The 21,690-nt window shown below is 36.4% G+C and overlaps 1 protein-coding gene across 3 annotated transcripts in view; it reads left to right on the top strand.

Moving 5' to 3' along the window:
• Window positions 1–21,690, top strand: part of ZFAND3 (zinc finger AN1-type containing 3) — a 134,032-nt gene that overhangs the window by 68,751 nt on the left and 43,591 nt on the right. For 2 of the 3 annotated variants that reach the window (XM_051613715.1, XM_051613716.1), the window contains one exon: window positions 17,251–17,430. The exons of the other annotated variant lie outside the window; for it this stretch is intronic. In XM_051613715.1, coding sequence (XP_051469675.1) covers window positions 17,251–17,430 — 180 coding nt within the window. The remainder of the gene's footprint in view (window positions 1–17,250; window positions 17,431–21,690) is intronic. 3 annotated transcript variants of the gene reach the window in all.

Here is a 21,690-nt window from a genome sequence, read left to right as displayed (position 1 = left end):
AGGCACATTTGTATGACATTTTATGTTGTACGGGCTTCTTTACCATGCATCACTGTACATTTTGAGCATTTTCTAACAGTGTTGAAAAAGTGTTATATTTTCGCAATGATAACTCCCTATCCCTTTTGCCTGGGATAAAATCATGCACAGGCAATGTGTTTTTTGTTTGAAGGGTTCTAAGGAAGGGATAGTACTGGGCAGGTGAAAGGATATATAGATGTATGTTAAAATGGATAGAAAACATAGTTTGCATATATAATAGAATGAAGTGAGTTGGTAGTCATGCCTTCTTCCTGAGGGAGTTCATTGTGGATTTTGACGAACAATTTCTGTCTTCCATTTCACCTATGAGATTTTTACTGTTAAAAAGTATTCTGTTATTCCAGAAATTTGTCAGCCACAATATTAGTGCCATCTCTTGTGGAGCACCTTTAAAACTGCGCTTTTTGAATATGATCTAAGCAGGTTTGGAAGCTATTTGAAGAATAAAGATGGATTTAATCCCACAACACCCTCTGGTTTATGAGCAGATGTGCCTATGCGTATCTGTGCATCTGTGTTTCAGTGTATGCAGAGAGCACACATGCAATCAAAACAAGAAATGTTATCCACTGAGATGGGAAAAAGCCTTTTAGCCAGTAGAAAATGACAGCCATAGTAACTGTTGTTTCCCATTTGTAAAGTACTTTAAAGGTGAAAACAGAGCTCTTTTAAATGCAACCAAACTGTCCATTAGGAATAGAAAAGTCACCTTTTCAAAAGTGACATTTGAATTTCTTTACATTAAAGATGGTAGGATGCACGGGTTTAAAGTTAATTTATGATCTCTATTTTTTTCTCCTTTTAATGTGGAGATACATAGATATAGATATATCTATATCTATATTTGTGCATTCACTAATTAGGGTTTTATCTAGGCACCTAAGTCTATAAAGTGATGTTAAACTGTACAGTTGAAGAAACAAACAGAAATAGGAAAAGAAGTGGATCCACACGTGCGATTAGTTTGAGATTTCCCACAAATTGACTACTTTGAACAAAGTTATTTCATTTTTCTACTTATGTCTCATTTTTAAAATGTGTATTATGAGAAATCGGTACCATTTAAGTATCTGAGATAGAAATTCAGGTCAAAGTGACATGTAAACACAGCAGCCGTTGTAACATTATACTGGCTAGAGAACCCAGTAGTTGTTACCTTCTTGGTCTGTAAAGCCCTAATTAGGGTGAATGAGCATAGAAAATAGATACTAAAATACAGTAGATAGAGGTAATACTGTGCCACAAGAGAAAAGCTTTCTTCAGTGTGACCAAATTCTGGCATATTAAACATATTAAGAGGATTAGATGGGTGAATTAAATAGTTCTGCTCTCATGCACCATTTACATTTGAAAAGGAGGACTGTGGTAGAGTTTAGTCATGACACCTCCCGGCCTACCCAAAGTATCTGCTGGGACACAGGGATGAGAATGGACTTACTGGATTTCCTCACAAAAATTTTGCTTGCCAAATCATTTTTAGAAGAGAAGCAGATATGCATAAGCTTAATTAAATTTAAGAAAGACTTTTTGATGCCTTTTGCTTTAAAATGAACTAACCAAACTAAATGGCTTTTTTGGGGAGTTTAGTGAGAGCTTGGCATATGTGTGTGTGTATATACATATATATATATATATGTATATACACACACACTTCAATAATTTTGAATATTAATTAATCTAGAGCTACTTAGTGCTTTCCTAAAGATGAAAAATGATTATTTTCTAAGTAAAAGTGGTATGTATTTAGCATGTATTTACCTATTTAGCATGCTGTTATTGCAGTGTTTAATTGTGATGCCTGCTCTGATTTTTAATTTCTGATAGTTTTTTTCAGGGACATGATACCTCAGGAGCATCTTTTCTCTCTTGGTATAGCTAATTACTCTATTAATTCTCTCTACTCTCATTAAATTTAGCTGCTGAATGGCATTTTAAAGAAACACAATGTTTAGGTTGCACCCTACAGTTTTAGTTGGAAAAAATGCTTGAAGTTACTATCATATGGCTGCTTTCTATTTGCATCTACAGTTTTCTAATATATGACTAATTATGGAGTAATCTGTTTTTTTAAAGAAACTGCATAAGGTATTGGATGTTTTGAAAAAATAGTGACTGTTCTTAAGTGGATAGATACATATTCTAGTGTTCTTTATTTTTCTGATGTGACTTAGCTTAGATACTATTTTCAAAAATCTGGGGTTTTTTTGCAGCTGCACACACAATAAGTGTCTTTAGCCTAAGCAAGGCATGTGTCCTCTGTTTAAAAATTTCAGAAATTCCCAGTTGTGGACTTCCTGCTTCTGACTCCTTCTGGAAAACTGGACAAGTGTAGGTCCTGAGCAGAGGAGCTTGGAGGCATCAGTGATAGTTCTGTTACATAACCCACCATAGACAACTCTTGTGAAAAATGGTGATGTAAAAGTAACTTGTAACTTTATCAGTGCAACAAAAATCTGCTAAGTAGTTGTAGCTTAGCAGTTTTGGATCAGTTTTGTTTGATGTTCAGTCAGGCAGTTATTTCTTATAGATTTAGATATCTCTGCTTCCGACTAATACTTTTAAAAACAGATGTTTTTGAAGATATTTTGGTACTAATCAGGCATTGAGATGGTAAGCTACAGCTTTCTGTTCTTCACCACATGAGATTTGATTAAAGCCTTTCAGTCTGCTGTCATTGAACAGGTGGTGAAGATAATAGAAACTCTGCTTTTTCAGCATCAGAATAGCAGGCTAATATTTGTTTCCTAAAGGAAACTATGAAAATTAGTTCAAAATAGCAGAGGGATAGCTCTGTGCCTCTATTGAACTTCCAGATCTTCCAAAGCATGCTCCTGTGAGGAAACTCTGCTTTTGACAAGATTAAGGTGCTTTGGAACTGCATTGCATTTGCCTAGTGCTCATTTGTTTCACTAGCACAGCATCTTAAGAGTAAAATTGCTTTTACTCACTCATAGCCTTGTAGTTTTTGTTTCTTTTGTTTTTTTTCTTATTGTGCTTGATAGCAGAAGAGAATGACTAAGAAAAAGTAAATTATATTCACATGAGAAGACAATACAAATATGACCAACAATAGTCTTAACTTCCTTTTTGTACAATATCTATAAGGTATTTTTTGCTCTACATACTATCAAAAAGGAGAACAATACTTCGTGCAACTTGTCTTATCTATCAGTGTAAGATCTCATACTGGCTCCCTAAAAATAAGTCATGAAAAGAAGAGATGTAGCACTAAAATACCTTTTACAACAACTGAAAGAAGTCTGGCAGGCAGGGAGGTAATGCAGAAAATTTGAGTCTTGAATCTAGAAGCTGGTGACACATCATTTGTGGGCATGTACAGCTACTACTTTCCCCTGACCAATGCCTGTCTCAGTCTTCAGCATGAATTAAACAGCTTGAGAATGTAGCATTGCAATGAATTTGATAGACAAGCCTTTTCCTAGCACAGCCTTTGAATGTAATGCTTTTTAAAAAATAGTCATTACTTTTCTGCTAGTTAATTTGGATGTAGAAACTAGTCTGAAAATTCTTAAGAGTAGTGTCATGTCTTTAACATGAGGGACTGCTGCAGATTTACAGACTGATGCAGTTATTCTCATCGTGTTGCAAATCAATATTATTGTGCCATTGTCTTGTAAAGTAAGTTTTATGGGAAATACAGACTGTGTAAATCATCTTTAAAGTGACCAGAGAACACAAGTTTCAAGGTCAGTATAATTAAGCAAGATAAAGTGGCAAGCCTCACAATTTACAAGCAAAATGGCTGTTATCAGAATACTCATATTAATTGGTTTGTGGCATTGAGTTCTTCACATAATATACTCCTAACTCTATTCTTCCTTTGCTGGTTTCTGTTCTGCTTTCCTCAGCTTCATTCTTTTTACAGTGTTTCTTGCTCTTTTAAAACTGCTTCCTGTACAGAAGTGAACAATTCCAAACAATACTTGAAATTGAATAAGAGAATGTCTGTACTAGGCCAGCCAAAGCTATGACTAGCTAGTACCCTGTCACCAATTGTGGCCAAGAGTGCTAGACTACAGGAAAACCGGGCAAGCTGTTCTCAAAACTTCTGAACTTCTAAAAATATTCACAAAAAAAACCCTTCCCAAATTTGAAATGAATGTAGGCTTCCTGACTTTGTCATGCATCTCCAGCATGAAATTGGGCAAGGAGCTTAATTTTCTTCATGCACAGCTTTTTCCTATCTCTAAAGGCAGTTAGATATGCTTACAAAATGGTTATGAAAATGTAACAGCATTCAAAGTGTATTTGCAAACAATGTAAAGATCAACAGTAAACACAAACTTTGCCTTCAAACGTTCAATATGGGGCATTTTTCACTCAAAATGGTGTATGGGTAAATATAAAGCAGGTTGAAATAATCAAGTTGAACATAGCTACAGATGGTTGGATTTCATCTGTCTCCTCTGCCACAGTGGTGTCTTTTGGGGAACTGATGGTCTCTTTCGGGGCACTGATTTATTTGTCTTTGGTTTTCAAAAGTTCTTTTAAATATGCCAATTTATATCTGCTGTTTCAAGCAGCTTCACAACCAAGACTAGGTTTGGTGGCAGTTTAATAAAGCAGAATTTAACTCAGGACAAACTAGGCCAGCAGAAGTAGCACAGCTAATATAAGTGTCTACAAAGCATAAAACAGTGTTCTTCCTAAAATTAAATATGATAAATATGAGGTAGTGAAATCTTGTAATTTAAAGCTGAGCCTCTATAACTGTACTATATATCTCAGATGCCGCTGATGTGTTCTGATATAGGCTGGGAAACTAAGAAATGAAGGGACAAGCAGGAAGCCAGACCAGTGTTGTGGTCAAGAGTGAATTCTATTCTGAACTGGGAACTGGAGGAGATTGCAGATTGAAGTCCTGGAGTGGTGTGAGGGGTCACAAATTAATTCTCAAGGGAGTATGCTGATGAAATTGGATACATGGGTTTTGTATTAAAGTGTTTTTAGTTGTAATGTGTTCTTAGGCAGAAAGAAGATAGGGCAAAGCCAGGCATGCTGTTGGGTCTTTGTGAAATCAAAGGCAGGAGGCTTGCAGGAGGCTTTACACCTTTATGAAACTGGAATATCAGTGCAGTTTGCATGCAAGCCTACAAATAATTTCTTAGTTAAAATCTTGGAGAAAATATGCATCAACTTGAAATTTAGTTCTAGGAAAAAAACCCTCAAACATCAGGCTGTGGATTGATATAATCACCTGAAATACCTTCACTTCTGTTTTCAGTTGAGCTGTCACTATTATTTGCCATGAATCTTAATGTATTAATGTTTACAGAAACCTTGGACAAGTAAGAGCAGACATGTTCCCTAAAGTTGACTTTATTAATATCTACTAATGCCTGTTTTTTATTTAAGTAAATCTATAAAACACCTTTGTGTGGAAGTAGAATTTCTGAAGGTAATTCAAGTCCATAGAATGAAAAAATCAAGTCTTCCTTTTCCATATAGAAAAAAAAGTTTCTTTTTCTTCCATTTTGACCTGCGCTAACTGTATTTCATTAGTTGAAGTTTATTTTTTATATAGGCATAAAAATGTATCTGTTGTCATATCTGTCACTATGGTCTTATTATATGATTATGAGAATAAAATCCATCCTTCAGAAGAACAACTTTTGAAGTTGTTTGCCTCAGAGATATTTTAATGTACAGACAATTATGCATCATTAAAATGTTATATTACAGCATTTTAGATGAGGAAGAGCAGTGGAAAGTCAGCCAGAAGACTACCGGTTAGATTTACTGTTGCTGCTTCAAGCAAAACCCATTTAATAGGGAAAACTTTATTCCCCATTATTTTCATAAGATGTATTTCTGCTTCTGCAGCAACATCAAATTTAACATTGGAGAGTCCCCTTAATATAAGCTACCATCTAACATTCATATAGTGAAGAACTGGTCGACTTTAATTAGAAATAACCAGTGAGATGGATGACAGATTTTTATTTTTTTCTCCTGAAGACTGGATTTGGTGTACCCTGTATTTGAAGTGATACAGGAAAGAATATCTAATGCTCTCATTATCATCTGTATTTTTCTTTGCTGTTGGTTTGAGCATTTCAGGTATTAGCTGTTAAGCATATATATGGAAGCATATAACAGGGAAACTTATTCAAACACAAGGGGTTTGGTTTTGTTCCTTATATGTGCAGAACAGGTGGAACCATTGTCAAGCAAGATGGCTAGCTTGTGGGATGTTGTTTTTTTTTTAACCATCCATAACTGAGTTACCCACTGTAGTCAACAGAGGCAAGTATTTCAAGAGAATGATTTACGTACTTGATATTGCAGTTTTTCTTCTTGTGTGAACACTCTGAATCTTTTTTCCAGAGATGTCTGCCTCTGTCTGCTCACTCTTGTGCAGAAATTAAATGCTTGCAGTTGACATTGTTGGCACCACTCCTTTGTCTTTTAGGAAACTGTATTATTGTTTTTTCCCACAGATTTATTCAGCAGAATTTACTGAAGATCAAATGACATCTATCTTTCTTCTGCAACTCTCTTCTAATCTTTCAAATTTGATGGTTTGCTGAATTCATTCATGCAAGATAGCAACGTGATGCCACGTCTCGCGTTTGTGGTTTTTTTTCTTCCTGCTGAAGAAAGTAGTAGTTTCTATTTTAGAAAAAAAATTTCTAATGGTCCCTGGTCATATGGAAGTTGACCATTTCTATTGTCTTTGTGTTGCGGGCCAGAAAGAGAGGATAGAGGGTGGGGTTTTTATTGATAATTTGAGGTGGAAATTATGGATCAGTTACCAAATTGCTTCTGTTAAATAAAAAATCAAATTTACCATAGCAGTAATTAGTTCAAAGTGAAGAGAGAGACTCTTCAAAGTGTGTTTACAGAACGAAGGAAACATGTTCCCCACTGATTATTAAATGGAATAGAAATCAATATGCAGGGAAGGAACTTTTTGGTAAACGCAGTATAATAGAACATCTCCCTCTGGTGGTAGACATTGCATAGTTTTATCTGCTGAATCACACATTAAAACGGTGGGTTGCCTCTTAAACTGCACCTGAAAAATAAGTAGAACTTTTCAAAAAGATAATTGAATTGCATGTAGAGTTTCCTGCCACTTCAGCTTTTTGAGTATGATGGGGGAGGTTTGGGCTGCTTGACTCAATTTATTCTGAGTTTGTCAGTTAATTAAATTTTTCTGCTGCCCTCCCCTTTTGCTGCTGGGTTCAGTTGCATTTTGCCATCTTTGCTGGGCTCTGAGGGTAGGCTTTATGGATGTTTGTGCTTCAAGCAGGTAGAACAGCATGCTCAAAACTGCTAATAGCTTCTGTTTTCTAAAGTAATACCTCTAATGACTTGTACTTGAAACACAATTAGCTACCCCAACTGGAGGAGAAAGGTGGTTAACAACTGTTTATCTTGCAGTTTATTAATGCCAGGAAACAGATTTCTAAGTTTTTCCCTATTAGCTTTTCAGGGATGGATTCAGTCTATAGAATGTGAGCCCCTAAAGAGGCTATATAATTGCTATTTCTAGTTCTGTTTAAGCATAACAAAGAATGCTTGAAAGAATTCTTTCAAATGCTTCTTTCTGAAAGCATATTTTAGTTCCTTGCTTTTCATGGCCATTACACTTCAGAAAGTGTAACAGAGTAGTTGAATGTGCAAAAATAACATTTTTCATCCTTGTTTTCCTTTCTGTTCAGTAAGCATTTTAGGATTATTTTTTCTATTGTTCTTTCAGAGCATAACAAAAACTGTTTTTCTCCCCCCTGGCTCAAAATAATTTTTGCTTTTTTTGTATGTCATTAATAGAAGAATCTGCAAAACCTTGTAAATTTTCCCAGGGCTGTAGATGAAAAGTTTAACAACTAAGGCTGTTTGAAACATGGAGGGCTAGCCCCAGAATCGTATCTTCATGTGTAGGATTCCAACATTACCAGCATTTAATTAACGTATTGTTGAAGGTCAGCACATCACTACTTTTATTTAGAGATTTATGGTTTGCTAGTGAAAATTTCCATTAAATGGATTCAGAATCTATTATGCTTGGTAACAACCATTTGCAACCCAGAGCTTTTTCAACAGCACTAGTGAAAGGCAAACTTTCTCATCTCCATTAACCTGCAAGTGGTCACATCAAATCACAAATCATGGATGTGAGAAGCAAGAAGTTCATTTTGTTCTCATGCTTTTTTGTTTATTTCACTTTTTCTTGATATCTGTATTAAGACATAGACAAGAGTGTGTGTTTTAACAAGTTTCGCCATTGATCCACCAGCACTAAAAGGCATCATCACAAGAACTTTTTAAGTTCATGAGTATTTGCTGTATAAAAATAAGTGAACTGAGAAGTGTATTTATCCATCTCTTCCACTGGGGGGACAGGAATGCGTCATTCTGAGGAGAGTAATTTTTCCACTCCTTTTTCCTTTTTTACACTTATTTTGATGTAAAGAAACCAAAGAAGCATCTAAATATTAAAATAGTCATCATTTATAAGAAAAAAAATCTATAAACTTTAAACATTAACTCACTGGATTACTTCATTTTGCAGCTATTATATACTGATTTCAAATTTTGGCATGTGCTCCACCTATTTTCTTCAGGATTAATTGGCTAATAATGAAAATGTGTTGTCATTGACTTGACTTCAACATTTCTACTACCTTCTTCTAGAAGACTATTTTAATATGTAGGAATAAAAAATAAAAATTGTTCTATTAACTCAAAACTTCCACATGCTTTGTTCCTCAGAGGCCTAAGCAATGTTTACTTTATATAGGCAATTATTTAATTTTTATATTTGTTTATATTTGTGCTTTTGCTCCTAAAGTACAGGAAAATAAATATATATATTTCAAGTTTGCTGAAAATAAATACCAGGGCTTAAGTTGGTGTTGGATTTCTGAGCCATAGTCATCCGTAGTCAGAATGTAATGTAATTCTGTGGTTTGCTCCACCTTCTCTTCCAGAACTACCTTTAACTCTGCCTGTGGGCTGTTCAAAGGAGGTAAGGGGGGAGAGGCTGATAAATGAGTAATTCTGAGGGATGGTTTGAAAGTTTCATAATGGTAGTTATTAAGGTGCTTTAACTAGAGATGAGAGAGAGAGAACTGATGAGGGTTTTGTAGGTTAGTACTGGAAACCTTTAATTTATTGTAGAGACTTTTTTTTCCCTGGTGAAAATCCTGATGGTTTATTGTATAGTCAGATATTTGGAAATGCTTGAACTATAAATGTGGCTGCTATTGACAGAAAATAAGGCAAACCTTTACTTTAATTGGAACCATATAAATTACACTGAAGGAATTAATTAAAAAGTAATAGGCATGCATTTTCAAATTGGAGGGTTCCCTCTAGGTATTAGAAAGGGCATGATAAGGTGACTTAAAAGATAGGTCCGGTACAAGAAAAGTTAATTGAGACATTTCTTTTATTAAAACAATATTAGTTCCTGCATGCCTGGTGAGCAAAGTGTCCAGAGCACATGCAAATGGTAATTGAATTTTATTTCTATCAGTTAACAGCTCCGTTTTCAAGATGTCTTGTTATTACAAAAGCACCTTGAGAAGTTAACTTCATTTATTTCATATTACTTGCTGCTGTTGCAAAGTGCTTGGTTTATAGATCAGATACTTCTTACCAAAATTGTTTCTCCCCCTTTAGGAGCATAGATTTTGATAGCATGACTCTGCAAATCTAATTTGAAATAGGATATTTCCTATTAATTTGTTTAATTTCATAAGGAGGTACTAATACTAGAAGAATTTTAGAGACAAAGATACAGAAGTTTAGGGGAGTGATAGAGCTGTGGTTTTTTTTGTAGTTTGTATGCTGCTCTTACTCAATTCTAGGCTTACACTTTTGAGTGCTTCATAGAGTTTTGTCTTGTGTGTTTTTAAATGCTCATCTTAACATGTTTTTGAAGTAATCTTTGAGAATAAATTCTGTAGATCACAGCTGCTTAGATGTTTATTCCAGGTACTTTTTTATTTTTAAGCTCTTCTATATTTAATTCTGTTATATCTTCTCTGTTGTATTACTGTCAGGTCATGTTAAATGATCATTCACCTTAAGTGGCAAATGGATCCTTCAAATAACTGCTGCCAGTTAGTATTCGAGAACCTTACATCAGTTTACTTTTCCTGGCTGTTGGGTTCTTTTCTTGTTTCTTGCTAGAGTTGGTAAAATTACTGTCATTGCCATCTCTTGCAGAGGCAGCACATAAAAGTCCATGGCAAGCTGCCGACTCACTTGGTGTTTTACTAGTGGTCCGTTTTGATAGACGTTCTACCTCATATTCTTCTATGTATTATTGAAAAATAAAATGTTTATTGCAGTCCTGCTCAAGAAACGGTCACATTGATTTCCGTAGTTTGTTTAAAGCTCATAATTTCCCCTTGGATTGGTTTGTTACCCATCCATGGATACAGATTGAAGAATCCATACAGTCTCAATTAGTTGGATAATAAATTGTCTTAATTTCCTAGCTCCACTGTCGGATGCAGGTGCTATAGATAGTCCCTCATTGGCTTTAGGTTTTGCCATGTAATAGTACCTTTATGTAGTATTTTCTCACCATACATGCTTTGTAATGGAAATATGAAGGCTAACTGCAGACCTGGGGGATTCTCTTAACAGGAATTGTGAAGTGGGTTCTTAAAATACTAGTTTATTCTTCATAGCTTGAGTACTTTGGATCCTGTGATGACAGGCAATAATATTTATTCTTCTTTATGTTGGTGAATTTTATAGAATAATGAAATTTTAGTTGGAGCAATGTAGGCATACCACTGTAAGTAACAATATGGAATGGGGCACAAGGATTTTTAAACTGTTATTTGCAGGGGTTGTCAGTGACCTTCTTCCTGGTCACTACTGACTTAGCTACAGTAAGCAAATTGTTATTATCCGGCACAGCAAGGAATGTTTGTTCTGTGGGGAAGCTATCAGAGGATACTTTTGTAGATTATAATGAAATTTCTTTTTCATCAATTCAGGATTTAGTAACTGCTTTGGAGATGGTGGGATCACATGCTGTAAAAATGGCAGTTTTTTAAATGGCAGTCATGTAAGGTGTTACAAGCCTGGCTGATATGATTACTATAGATTCTTCTACTCACCTTTACAAAAAACTGCATTTCTCTTCCATAAAAAGATGTCTGCATTTATATTTATTAATTACTTGGATCTTAAGTTGAAGGTTATCTGTAATAATGTTATGCTTGTTATCTTGCTAGCCTTTGTTTATTAGGTAATCATTAATTTTCTTGCTAAATAAGAGGCAAAATCTGGAGCTTCCTGTGTAGCTTTAGGGGACAATAATGTTATAGAGCCAGAAGAGAGAAGGCCTATCATGGAAGGTCATTGTTAAGCAGGGGGTCTTTTTTAGGAGAGAAGACACCTCAAAACACAATGTTATCAGACTTCTTGAAAAATAAATTAAAAAACCCAAGCAACCAACCCAAAACAAACTAAATAACAACAAAAAAAACCTGTTCATATCGAACATCCTAGTAATTTTGGGAGTAATTACCCTAGTAATATGGGAGTCTTATTCTATAACTTGATCCTAATTCCTGAATTATAAATACATGTCATTTCAGCCATGTTCTCATTGTCTGTTTATCTCTCTTGCCGATCAGTGTTCTTAATTTTTTTGTTTATTTTGCCTTTTTTAGTATTTTTCTGCTTTTTTGAAAAGAGTAGGGAATGTATATGAAAAGCTCTATATAGGTAGTGTGCAAATCACTATATTATTTGAAGCTCTTATTAATAATGTGTTGCCATTTTTAAAAGTGTGGCAGTCGAAGGATAACTGAGCATAAAGAACTCCTTTTATGTTTCTCCTCATAAATAGAAATAAAAACTGGAAAAAAAAAAAAGAAGTTGTATTTTGAATAAAAACTCTAAAAGCTGAATGGTTTTCCTGTACCACATCCTTGCAATTCTAAATAAATTTCAGTTGTATAGGTAAACATCCTTCTAATATTTTTGCTGATTTTTAGCTCTCCATGTTCTTGGTGCTTAACTCTGAAAGCGATGAACTCTGCTGATAGCTCATACGAGAATATACTGTAGTAGTTATTTTCTGCTCTCCAGTCTAATATTCAATTCATCCACCTATTATTGCTATTATTATTGTGGATGTATTAAGAAATACCTCTTGATATATGTGTATATGTTGTATATTGTTTATATATATATATAAACATAATTTTGTACACTGCTTATGTTTGATTCTGTTTTATGACTTTGATTGTTTTCTAATAAAAATGCTGGTGCAAACTCCATGGTGCATTCCCCTGAGTGTAGGATATCTGTGTTTATTCTGCAAGTGGACTAGTGCATCTTTTGTGTGTTATTTAAAAGGGAAAGAAAAATAATCTCCTCCCAAGTGGAGTTTCATTGCCAGTCCTTTACTGGAGCTTTAGATTGCATTCAGGCATCTACTAAAAAGAAATGTTTTATCCATTTCACACTAATTTATGGTAGGTTTATATAAATAAAATCCTTTATGACATGCTGATATTGCTCATATTCACCTCTACCTCAGGTTTCAACTGATAGTAGTCAGAGAAGTAGCCTTACAGCAAAAGTTGAGGATTCAGTATTTCCCTAGGTATTTTGTTGGATATTGTTGAATAAAGTAAACTAAATACTGCAACTGGAACCACTTTATTTTTTTGTTTCACAGAATTGAGAGTGTTTTTGATGATGGAAGAGGTTGGATGTTCTAAATACTTAGTAGTTTGATCTTGACATATTGATGGGTGAAATGAACATATTGGGAATAGAATCATAGAATGGTTAAGGTTGGAAGATCATCAGGTTCAAACCTCCCAGCAATGAGCAGGGACACCTCACACTAGACCTGGCTGCACAAAGCCTCATCCAACCTGGCCTTGAGCACCTCCAGGGAGGGGGCTTCCACAACCTCCTTGGGCAGCCTATTCCAGTGCCTTACTACCCTCATGGAGAAGAATTTCATCCTAATATCTAACCTAAATCTACCCTCTTTCAGTTTAAAACCATTACCCCTTGTCCTATCACTACCATTTCTGGTGAAAACCCCCTCCCCAGCTTTCCTGTAGCCCCTTCAGGTACTGGAAGGCCACTATAAGGTTGCCCCAGAGGCTTCTCTTTTCCAGGCTGTATAGCCCAAACTCCCACAGCCTGTCTTCATATCAGAGGTGCTCCAGCCCTTGTCTGGACCCGTTCCAACAGGCCTGTATCTTTCTTGCACAGAGGGCTCCAGAGCTGTACACAGTACTCCAGGTGCTGTCTAACCAGACCAGTGCACAGGATAAGTTTGTCTGTGCAAAAGATGTGATTTTATGTGACACCTCTGGTTTTATGGGTTAGAATCAGAAGCTGTAAAGGTAATGGTTTTAATTATCAATGTTACTTTATGAATATGAATGGACGAAATATTGTCTTGCAAAGGGTTTTGTCTTCTGAAGTCTGGAAACAGATCTGGCTTCTTGCTGTGTTCTCAGCCTAAACTCTTTGGATTAATTTTATGTGTAGAATAGGAAATGTTTGTATCATGACTGTATCTGCACATAGCTGTTGGTTTGTTTACAAAGAAATCCTAAATAACAAAACAAAAATAACACTATTACTATCCAGCACGAGAGCCCTACCTGAGAATTTCTGTTCCTGCTCAGCTAGCTGAGGTGCTTGGTGTGTGTCTTAAACTCAACAAAGCAGAAGGATTTTGGAGCTAGATGATTGGTATTGTTCCTGCTTACTACTAGCAGCTTATCTATCATGCATTAGTTGTTTATTGGATGTATTTTATATTTTTTATTGATAGTTCTTTCCTTCTGTTATAGAATTATAGAATCATTAAGGTTGGAAGGGACCTTAAAGATCATCTAGTTCCAACCTCCCTACCATGAGCAGGGAACCCTACCACTAGACCAGGTTGCACAAAACCAACCTGGCCTTAAAAACTCCAGGGATGGGGCATCAACATATGCACCCATGCAGATTTTCACATCTTGTTTTGGTGCTCGCTCCACCTTGTAACTAACAGCAGGGATATCTTGCACATATCTTGCATATCTCGCACAACAAACAACAATAAAAGAGCCACTACCACTGCAAAAAAAAACCCAAAACAACAACAACAAAAAAACCCGAAACAAACGTGAAGGCAGTGGAGAAAAGGGGAGAATGTTGAGAATAAAAGATAAAAGAATAAACATGTTTGCTGACAAATGGCTATAGTTCATTTTCGCTAAAGCTTAGTACCAGTTGAAGTTTCTGTAAGAGGTTGAAGTTGCATTTCATCAGCTAGGAGGGGAGAAATGTGGATTTGATTGATTGTTGGTCAATCATTGTGCATTTTGGCAAAGGTTTTGCTAGCATAGTGAAAGTCTCAGTAAAAATGAAGAATAATTTAAATGACAGTGGTTTGCATAAATCTCTAGTTGAAAAGAAACTTCTGGAAATTATTATTAATGTCTTGCCAACTCTTGTCCTGTTTTTTCCTTGCTGAGACTATTATGGGAGGTCATTGTTCTGTCAACAGAATAACATTATTACTTTAATCAGTATAAAGCCTTCCCTTCAAAACTTGCCAGGGTGTTGCCTGTATTGTGTATGTATTTTTGTTTTGGTTTATTTGTTAAGCAGTTACAGCTTAACTGAATTTATTCAGACACAGCTCTCCTGTAGTCATTGCCAACTTCATTGTGCTTGGGGAGAGATCAAGGTGATCTGCAACTTATTTATGTTGATGAGAGTCCTGGGTAACTTGCTATGGTGGATTTTGCTTCTGTCTGGCACCTCTGAACTGTTTCATTAGTAAGCTGGTCAGGAAATACTGTCACTGAATGGCCATTTTTGACAGCTTTTTGTGCTGTCTTTTGAAGTTGGAGAATTTATCAACAGGTTCAAAAGTGAACAGTTTTTCAGGAAAAAAAACAACCTCCCCCACCTTGGTCAATGTGTTCTTAAACTTGCAGATTTGGGAGACACAGTTTAGCACTAGTACTTATCATACTATCCTTAAAGGACAGTCAGGACTTTTATTATGTACACAATTTTGTAAAAATAGTTTGCGTTTCTCTGTAAGTGCCTTTTGTGGATGACACTGAGCTAGTGCAGCCTGAGTGAAGTATTTGCAGCTATCTAGCAAAAAAAATAATAATACAGTAGCTGAGAATTTCTAACTGGCTGAATTTTCGTATATTTTATAGTATGTTTTGCTCTTCTATACTCCATGCTTTCTTTTTTAATGCATTTTATAGATTGCTCACAGTATATGATATTGAGCATAACCACTATTTTTGCTGTACTCCTTGAAGATGGGTTTGCTCCCATTTCTGATACATGCATATACCACAGGTTTATTCTATGCACTGCCATGGATGCTGTATCATGTACCACACAGGTTTTGTAGCCACCTTTATATTTGCAAGCAACATGTTAGATTAATTTATTTTCTGTACTGGTTATTTGGGTTTCAGAATATCTACAGCTGTGAGCTTCCCTTCTGCCTCAGTAGAGACATAAAGAGTTGGGTATCTTCTGTGGTGGTGACCCCAGTTACAATCTCGTTGTGGCTGGTGAATAATCTCAAGTGCTTGAAGCTTTCTTCATTACACAAACACAGTAATATCCAGGAGCCCAACCTGGGTGAAATTTCATTGATAACTTGTGAGGGCCTGGGTAGGACGTCTTCCTGGCTCAAGGAACTCATCCCTGACAAAGAGCATCCCACCAGTTTTTCAGATCTGGATTGTGAACGTGGGTGATTTCCTGTGTGCTGCCTCCTTCCTCTTCCTCTTTGGGTTTGAGTTTGTTCCTCTCCAAGCTGGACTTCTGGCTCAGTCTTCCACAGCAAAAGTTTCTGTAGTTCTTCCTAATCCCAGTGAGTCATGTTGGTGACCTGTATTTCTAATGCATCATCTGCAAATATTTAAGGACTATTCTGTTTTCCTCTCTGTCATGACATAACAATGAGCAACTGCTACTATCATGTTAGTGTTTGCGTAATTAATAAATTTTGCCTTTGTATGTACTTTTTTAAGAAGATGTGTTTATGAATACCAAGAGGTAGTGCACTTCAGCTGTCTCTTACAAGGAAGATGTGCCTTTGCATTTTGAGAGCAACTGCATCTTAGGCAAACCAAAATTCAGTTGTCTGTGAGGAGTGCTCTCTGGGGGCATCCAGTGGCAGAGCTGTGCTGAGCTGAAATCCAGTAGTGTAGCTGGTAGGAACTGAGACTGATGCTGTAGTTAATCAGGTATCAGGACTGTGGGTTTGGGAAAGCCCTTGATTTGCAAAAGGAAGAGAATATTTCTCTCAAACCTGAATCTGGTTTGGAGGCAAGCTAAGCATGAGGATGGCATCTATCAAAGACATAGAGTTTGGACTGTGGGGGCAGTTTTGAGACTTAGCATGACTTGGTTCTTACTGACCAAAAGGAAAACAAAAGGAAGACTTTGAATTTAAATAATTTGTCCATAACTTTAATGTGTTGTTGTGATTTACTTCCCATATCTAGCTCTATGGTCTTAGATCAATGAGCAACTTTTAATACCAGTGTTGGAGTAAACAAAGGAGAGAGAAGGAAAAAACCCATATGCACACACAACCCCCACACACCAAATCCCCATCAAACAAATGTTGCAATTCCTTCACCAGCTCCTCCATGCTAACCTGGAATCATAGCTGTTTACATTAGCTTCGTAAAAACTGTTTCAGGTGGGGTTTTATAAAACAGCAGTGAGAAGTGTTTAAAGAAGTGTTAACAATTTCTTATACTTGTATTACATGCCTTAGTCCTTCCCCCTCTCAGATGTTTGCTATTTTATGCTTTTGTACATGCTTTGTGTGAACTATTTTTAAAATGTAGCTATGTGCTGTATACTGATATACACAGGGGTAAGCTTTGGATGGTCTTGAACAGCTGTGGAGACAAGAACTTTGTGTAGTTCTGAAATTCTTTGTTCTTCCCAGAATCACAGTCACAGAATGCTAGGGGTTGAAAGGGTCCTCTGAAGATCGTCTAGTCCAACCCCAAACAACCCAAATACAAGAACAAATAACTTTAAAGATACTTTAAATTTGAAATAATAACTTGAAGGCTACTCTGACTTGGTGTTGTATGAGATATGGTGTCATTTTTGTTATGCTCAGGTTTTTTGCATGACATTGGATATTAGATTGAGCAAGTGGGATGACATATGAAATCTTGGTTTTGATAGATTTCCAGAAGAAACAGCCAGATGATGACTCTACTCCCAGCACAAGCAACAGCCAGTCAGATTTGTTCTCTGGAGAAACGAACAGTGACAACAGCAATACCTCTCTAACCACGCAGGCCGCTAACTCCAACCAGCAACTTTTGACAGAACTGAATGTAACTTCACCGAGCAAAGAGGAATGTAAGTGCACAAGTCCTAAGTGACAGCAAAGGAAGCATAAACATTTTGGTTTTTTCTCAGGCTTGTATTTTACGGACTCCCCTTCAGAGTAAATGTCCTGTCATTTGGGGCAAAGGGAAAGGTTAAAAGTTATTCACAAAATAGACATTGATGGCTTTAACAGAAGAAAAATTTAAAGAGGTTGCAGGAGCTTTTCAACTAGCTTTACAGCTCTTCAAACCACAGTATACAATTTAATCACAGTTTTGAGGCACTCACATTTTAAAAAACTTTCTCATCTTGCTGGTAAATTAATACATATATTCTAAGGTAAACACCAATGTCTTGCAAACGTTTGCTTAAAAACCTTTTGTTTTTTAATAAGTGCTGTTGCACATAGCACTTCCAGTAATGCATGTTTTTCTAGACTGCTACTAGGTTACTTGCATAAAATGTAGGTTTCATTAGGTAATCCATCTCTTGTTTCATGACCCGTCTTTCTTCTTTATTGAACTCAGTAAGGCAAAAATTCTCCCTGAAGGTGAGATGTTGAAGATTAGTAAACACAATGAGAAAGTAATCTTCTAAGTTATTCTAAACCTCTCTATATATCCTGGGTCTAATATATGGAGCTTTAACATCTACGTTCTACAACTTAAGATCAGCCGTCTAATTTGCAGTTTCATTTTCCTCTAACTATTGCTTTATTTTGGAAGACGCTTTATGGAGAGAATCCTTGAGAATACCTCAGCTTGTAAATAGGTGTACGTATCTCAAGACAAACATGCTCATTTTTTAGTAGGGAATATTCTAGAGCTGCTCTGGTTCTTGAACTGCAGCAACTGCTGGAAATAGCAATGCTGACAAAGCACTAGGACTAAAATAATCTTTGATATGATACCCTTGTTTTCAGATGTGTTAACTAAATGCATAAAATGGTTCTGCTGAATTGCTGAAGTATTGATTCTGTTTACAGGTGTGTAGACTTTGCATATATATTCTTCGTGCTTCTGCAAATTGGCGGTGGACAAAGTACAAAGTGTCATTTTGGGGTTGTGGTAGTTTTAGACTAACTAAAGTAATATATTTTTTCAATTGGACTATTGTTTCCTCTCTGTACATAATAATATTGTCAGAAATACAGCAAGGTTCAAATGTTAACTTTCTCATATGAGTTCTTGTAACATGAGTAAGCTTGCAATGTAACTCTTGTCTCTCCTTCACATACACAGCTGCTGCTGACCACCCATCATCTCTTCCTTCTGTCCAGCGCTTCTTCAGGGGAAACCTGTAGTCTGCCGTAAATACAAGGCCTTAGAACAACCTTCCTAGAGAATTCTGCAACACGTTATGCTTCAGCAACACATTTGGGCCTTAGGGCAGAGGGCTTCAGCACCTCTGCTGGCTTACTAGCCAGGATCTACTATTTGTTGTTACAGGGTGCTTCTCCAGTGCTTACTGGGTCAAGTTTTCTGAAAATGTGTTCAGTTAGGAGTAAAATATGTTACAGTAAAGTGTTCCTGCTGTGGCTGAGAAGGATTTGGGTGTCAGCAGGAAGTTAATTACAGGGATGTAGAAGGAGGGAAAGAAATTTAAATAGTGTCCTTTATCCTGAGTTGCTGTAAGCTTGTGAAGATACACTGAAGCTGATGGATATTAGGCAGCACAGCCTGAAGAGCATTTAAAAATATTACCTGTAAAAAGAAGTCTTTATGATTTTGTGAATACAGCAGCGAGATTTATTTACAGCTTGAGCTCTCTCTGTCTTTTCTCACATCCCCACTATCACTTTAATGAAGCTTAATATCATTTATCAGAAGTAATTATACATAGATGGAGCTTTTCTGATGGCCCTAGCATAGAAGATTCTTTCCCATAATTAATAATGCCCAAACTTTAAATGTCTTTTTTAATTTGAGGGTGTATTTTTCTGTGCAATATTAATTTATTTTTGCAGCAAGTTCTATAAAGCATGCACTGCTGTCATTACAGCTCTGTTCTTCAAAGATTGGTATTTTGCAGTGCTGTGTGATGAGGTACAACTATGTGCTGTTCTGAATAGAGTGGTGGTCATTCACCAGCAATCAATGTATGGGATCATTAAGGTAATCCCTATCAAAGAGTGGAAAGATTGGAGGACTGAGGAAGGATTCTCGTGCTGCATTTCTCTCCCCTCTCTTCCCTTTCAAGCTTTTGAGAAGAGTCTCACATCAAGGCATTTGCCATAGTACTTGAGTCCATAGGGTAAACAGATTGGCCAGAATTACACCAAGTCATTTAGGCAATTAAGAAATTCCATTCATGTTACAGCAACTGAAGAGAACCATAGCAATCTCATGTGGTAAGATTCACATTCTGTGTTGGAGAAAGTGAGGGGGTTTTTTGTACTTTTTTTTAATGTAGACATTTCCTGTTTTAACACAGTGAATGACACAGGAGAAAAGTTCCTCAAACTGGATTCTGCAGGAATTAGATTTGTCAATATGCAAGTAACTCTGTCTTTTTTTGTTTCTGTTTAGATTTTCTGTGGGAGTTGCATTTGCATTCCTGCATGTCTTACATACACCAACAGGTTGCAGTGACTTCGTATCTCCTGCCACCCTCAGTTCTGAACAATCACCTACCCCAGTGCTGCTTTGCTGATTAGTATCTCTTCCCCTAGTACACGAAAAATAGTTCTCGGTCTTACAATTAGAGTCAACAGAAATGCCTTAAAGATTTATGTCCAGCAACAGTGACGCAAGCTTCAGGATGTTTTTGTCCTCCTTCACGTGTTTTGTTTTTATGAGGTATTACTTATCATGAATTTACAAAAAATGCTGTTGTAGTATAGGAGCAGGAGGGCAAATGTTATTAAGAATGGTACCCTTCCTCTGACCCCTCACCCCCACACGCACACCCTGCCCCATATGCTTCTTGAGTTGCCTTTTTCTGTCCAGACCCTTCAAGTCTCATCAGTTGAAATCAGTTTTTTTTAAATAAACTTTCACAGGCAAGGAGCATATTGATATTGGTATAGCTTTACTAAGTCTAAATTGTATTGGATTTGAATAATCTGTTTCTTAACAGATAGTAAAATCAGTTTAACTTTTATTCTGCTGCTGCTTTATGTACAGATAAGTTTTTCTGTTCAAGTTCTTGCATAATTTTCATCTCTTCTCATTTTTGTGTTTCACCTCCTCCCAGGTCCTAATGGTAGTTATTTCAGTGTCAGTCACCATATGAATCAGTTGCTGTTATCAGATTTCCTTTTCTTATTGGGTAGCCAGGGCTGTTTATTTTTAACAGACAGGAAAATCAGGATTTGACAATGACTTGCTTTTTTTTCTCTCTCTCCAGCAACCAGCACTCTTCTTAAAAAATTAATTTATTAAGGAAGGCTCTGTATGTTTTGATAAAGAAACGGTCACACTGCATGTGGAATAATTTTGCTTATTTTTTTAGGGGCTGTCATATTATTTTTCTGTCACTGTATGAGCAGACATAAAGCTGATGCTGTGCAGGTTTAAGACTGTTGGTATGTAACAGGTGAAATGGCAATGTGAGCAACTCTGGCAGCTGGATCAGATTTGATATTTCAATAGTTCTTAGCTTTGCTTGATATTATTTTATTTTAATTATGTCCTTAACTCTTTCAGACCTCCTTGAATTTGTAAGAATCACAACTGAAAAAGGACAAAAGGAATATCTGATGTTTTTAGAACAGTTAGATGCTCTACATTTCTACATTGAAGACTTTGTAAGAAAATACACAAAGATCTGAGATACTGCTCTAAATGTCAAAAAATATACTGGGGATTTCAGCCCAGAAAGGTCATAATCACTGACCACACCTTACCTCTGTGTGTGCTGAATTTTAGTTGCCTAAGTATGAATTTTAGGACTGAATGACTATAAATTTGGGTTACCCTCCAGAATTTGAACTGTTGACTTTCACAGAATCACACACATAATAACAGAATCACCAAGGCTGGAAAAGACCTTTAAGATCATCAAGTCCAGCCTGTGATCTAACACCATCACATTGGCTAAACCATGTCAGTAAGTGCCACATCCAGCCTTTTCTTGAACACATCCAGGGACGGTGCTCCACCACTTCCCTGGGCACTCCATTCCAGTATCTAATCACCTTCAGCATGAGGAAGTGCTTCCTAATATCCAACCTAAACCTTCCCTCTGTTTAAAGCATCATGAGTTTATCTCAAAAACTTATACTTGCAAGACAAGTTTGAATAATGCTTTAAAACATAGTTTATTTTGTTTGGCATTTGCATGTACTGC

This window comes from Apus apus, chromosome 3 (genome assembly GCF_020740795.1).
Source record: "Apus apus isolate bApuApu2 chromosome 3, bApuApu2.pri.cur, whole genome shotgun sequence".
In the NCBI taxonomy this organism is placed as follows: domain Eukaryota; kingdom Metazoa; phylum Chordata; class Aves; order Apodiformes; family Apodidae; genus Apus; species Apus apus.
Note: the sequence above shows the minus strand (reverse complement) of the source record. Positions and strands in the feature narration are given on the sequence as shown.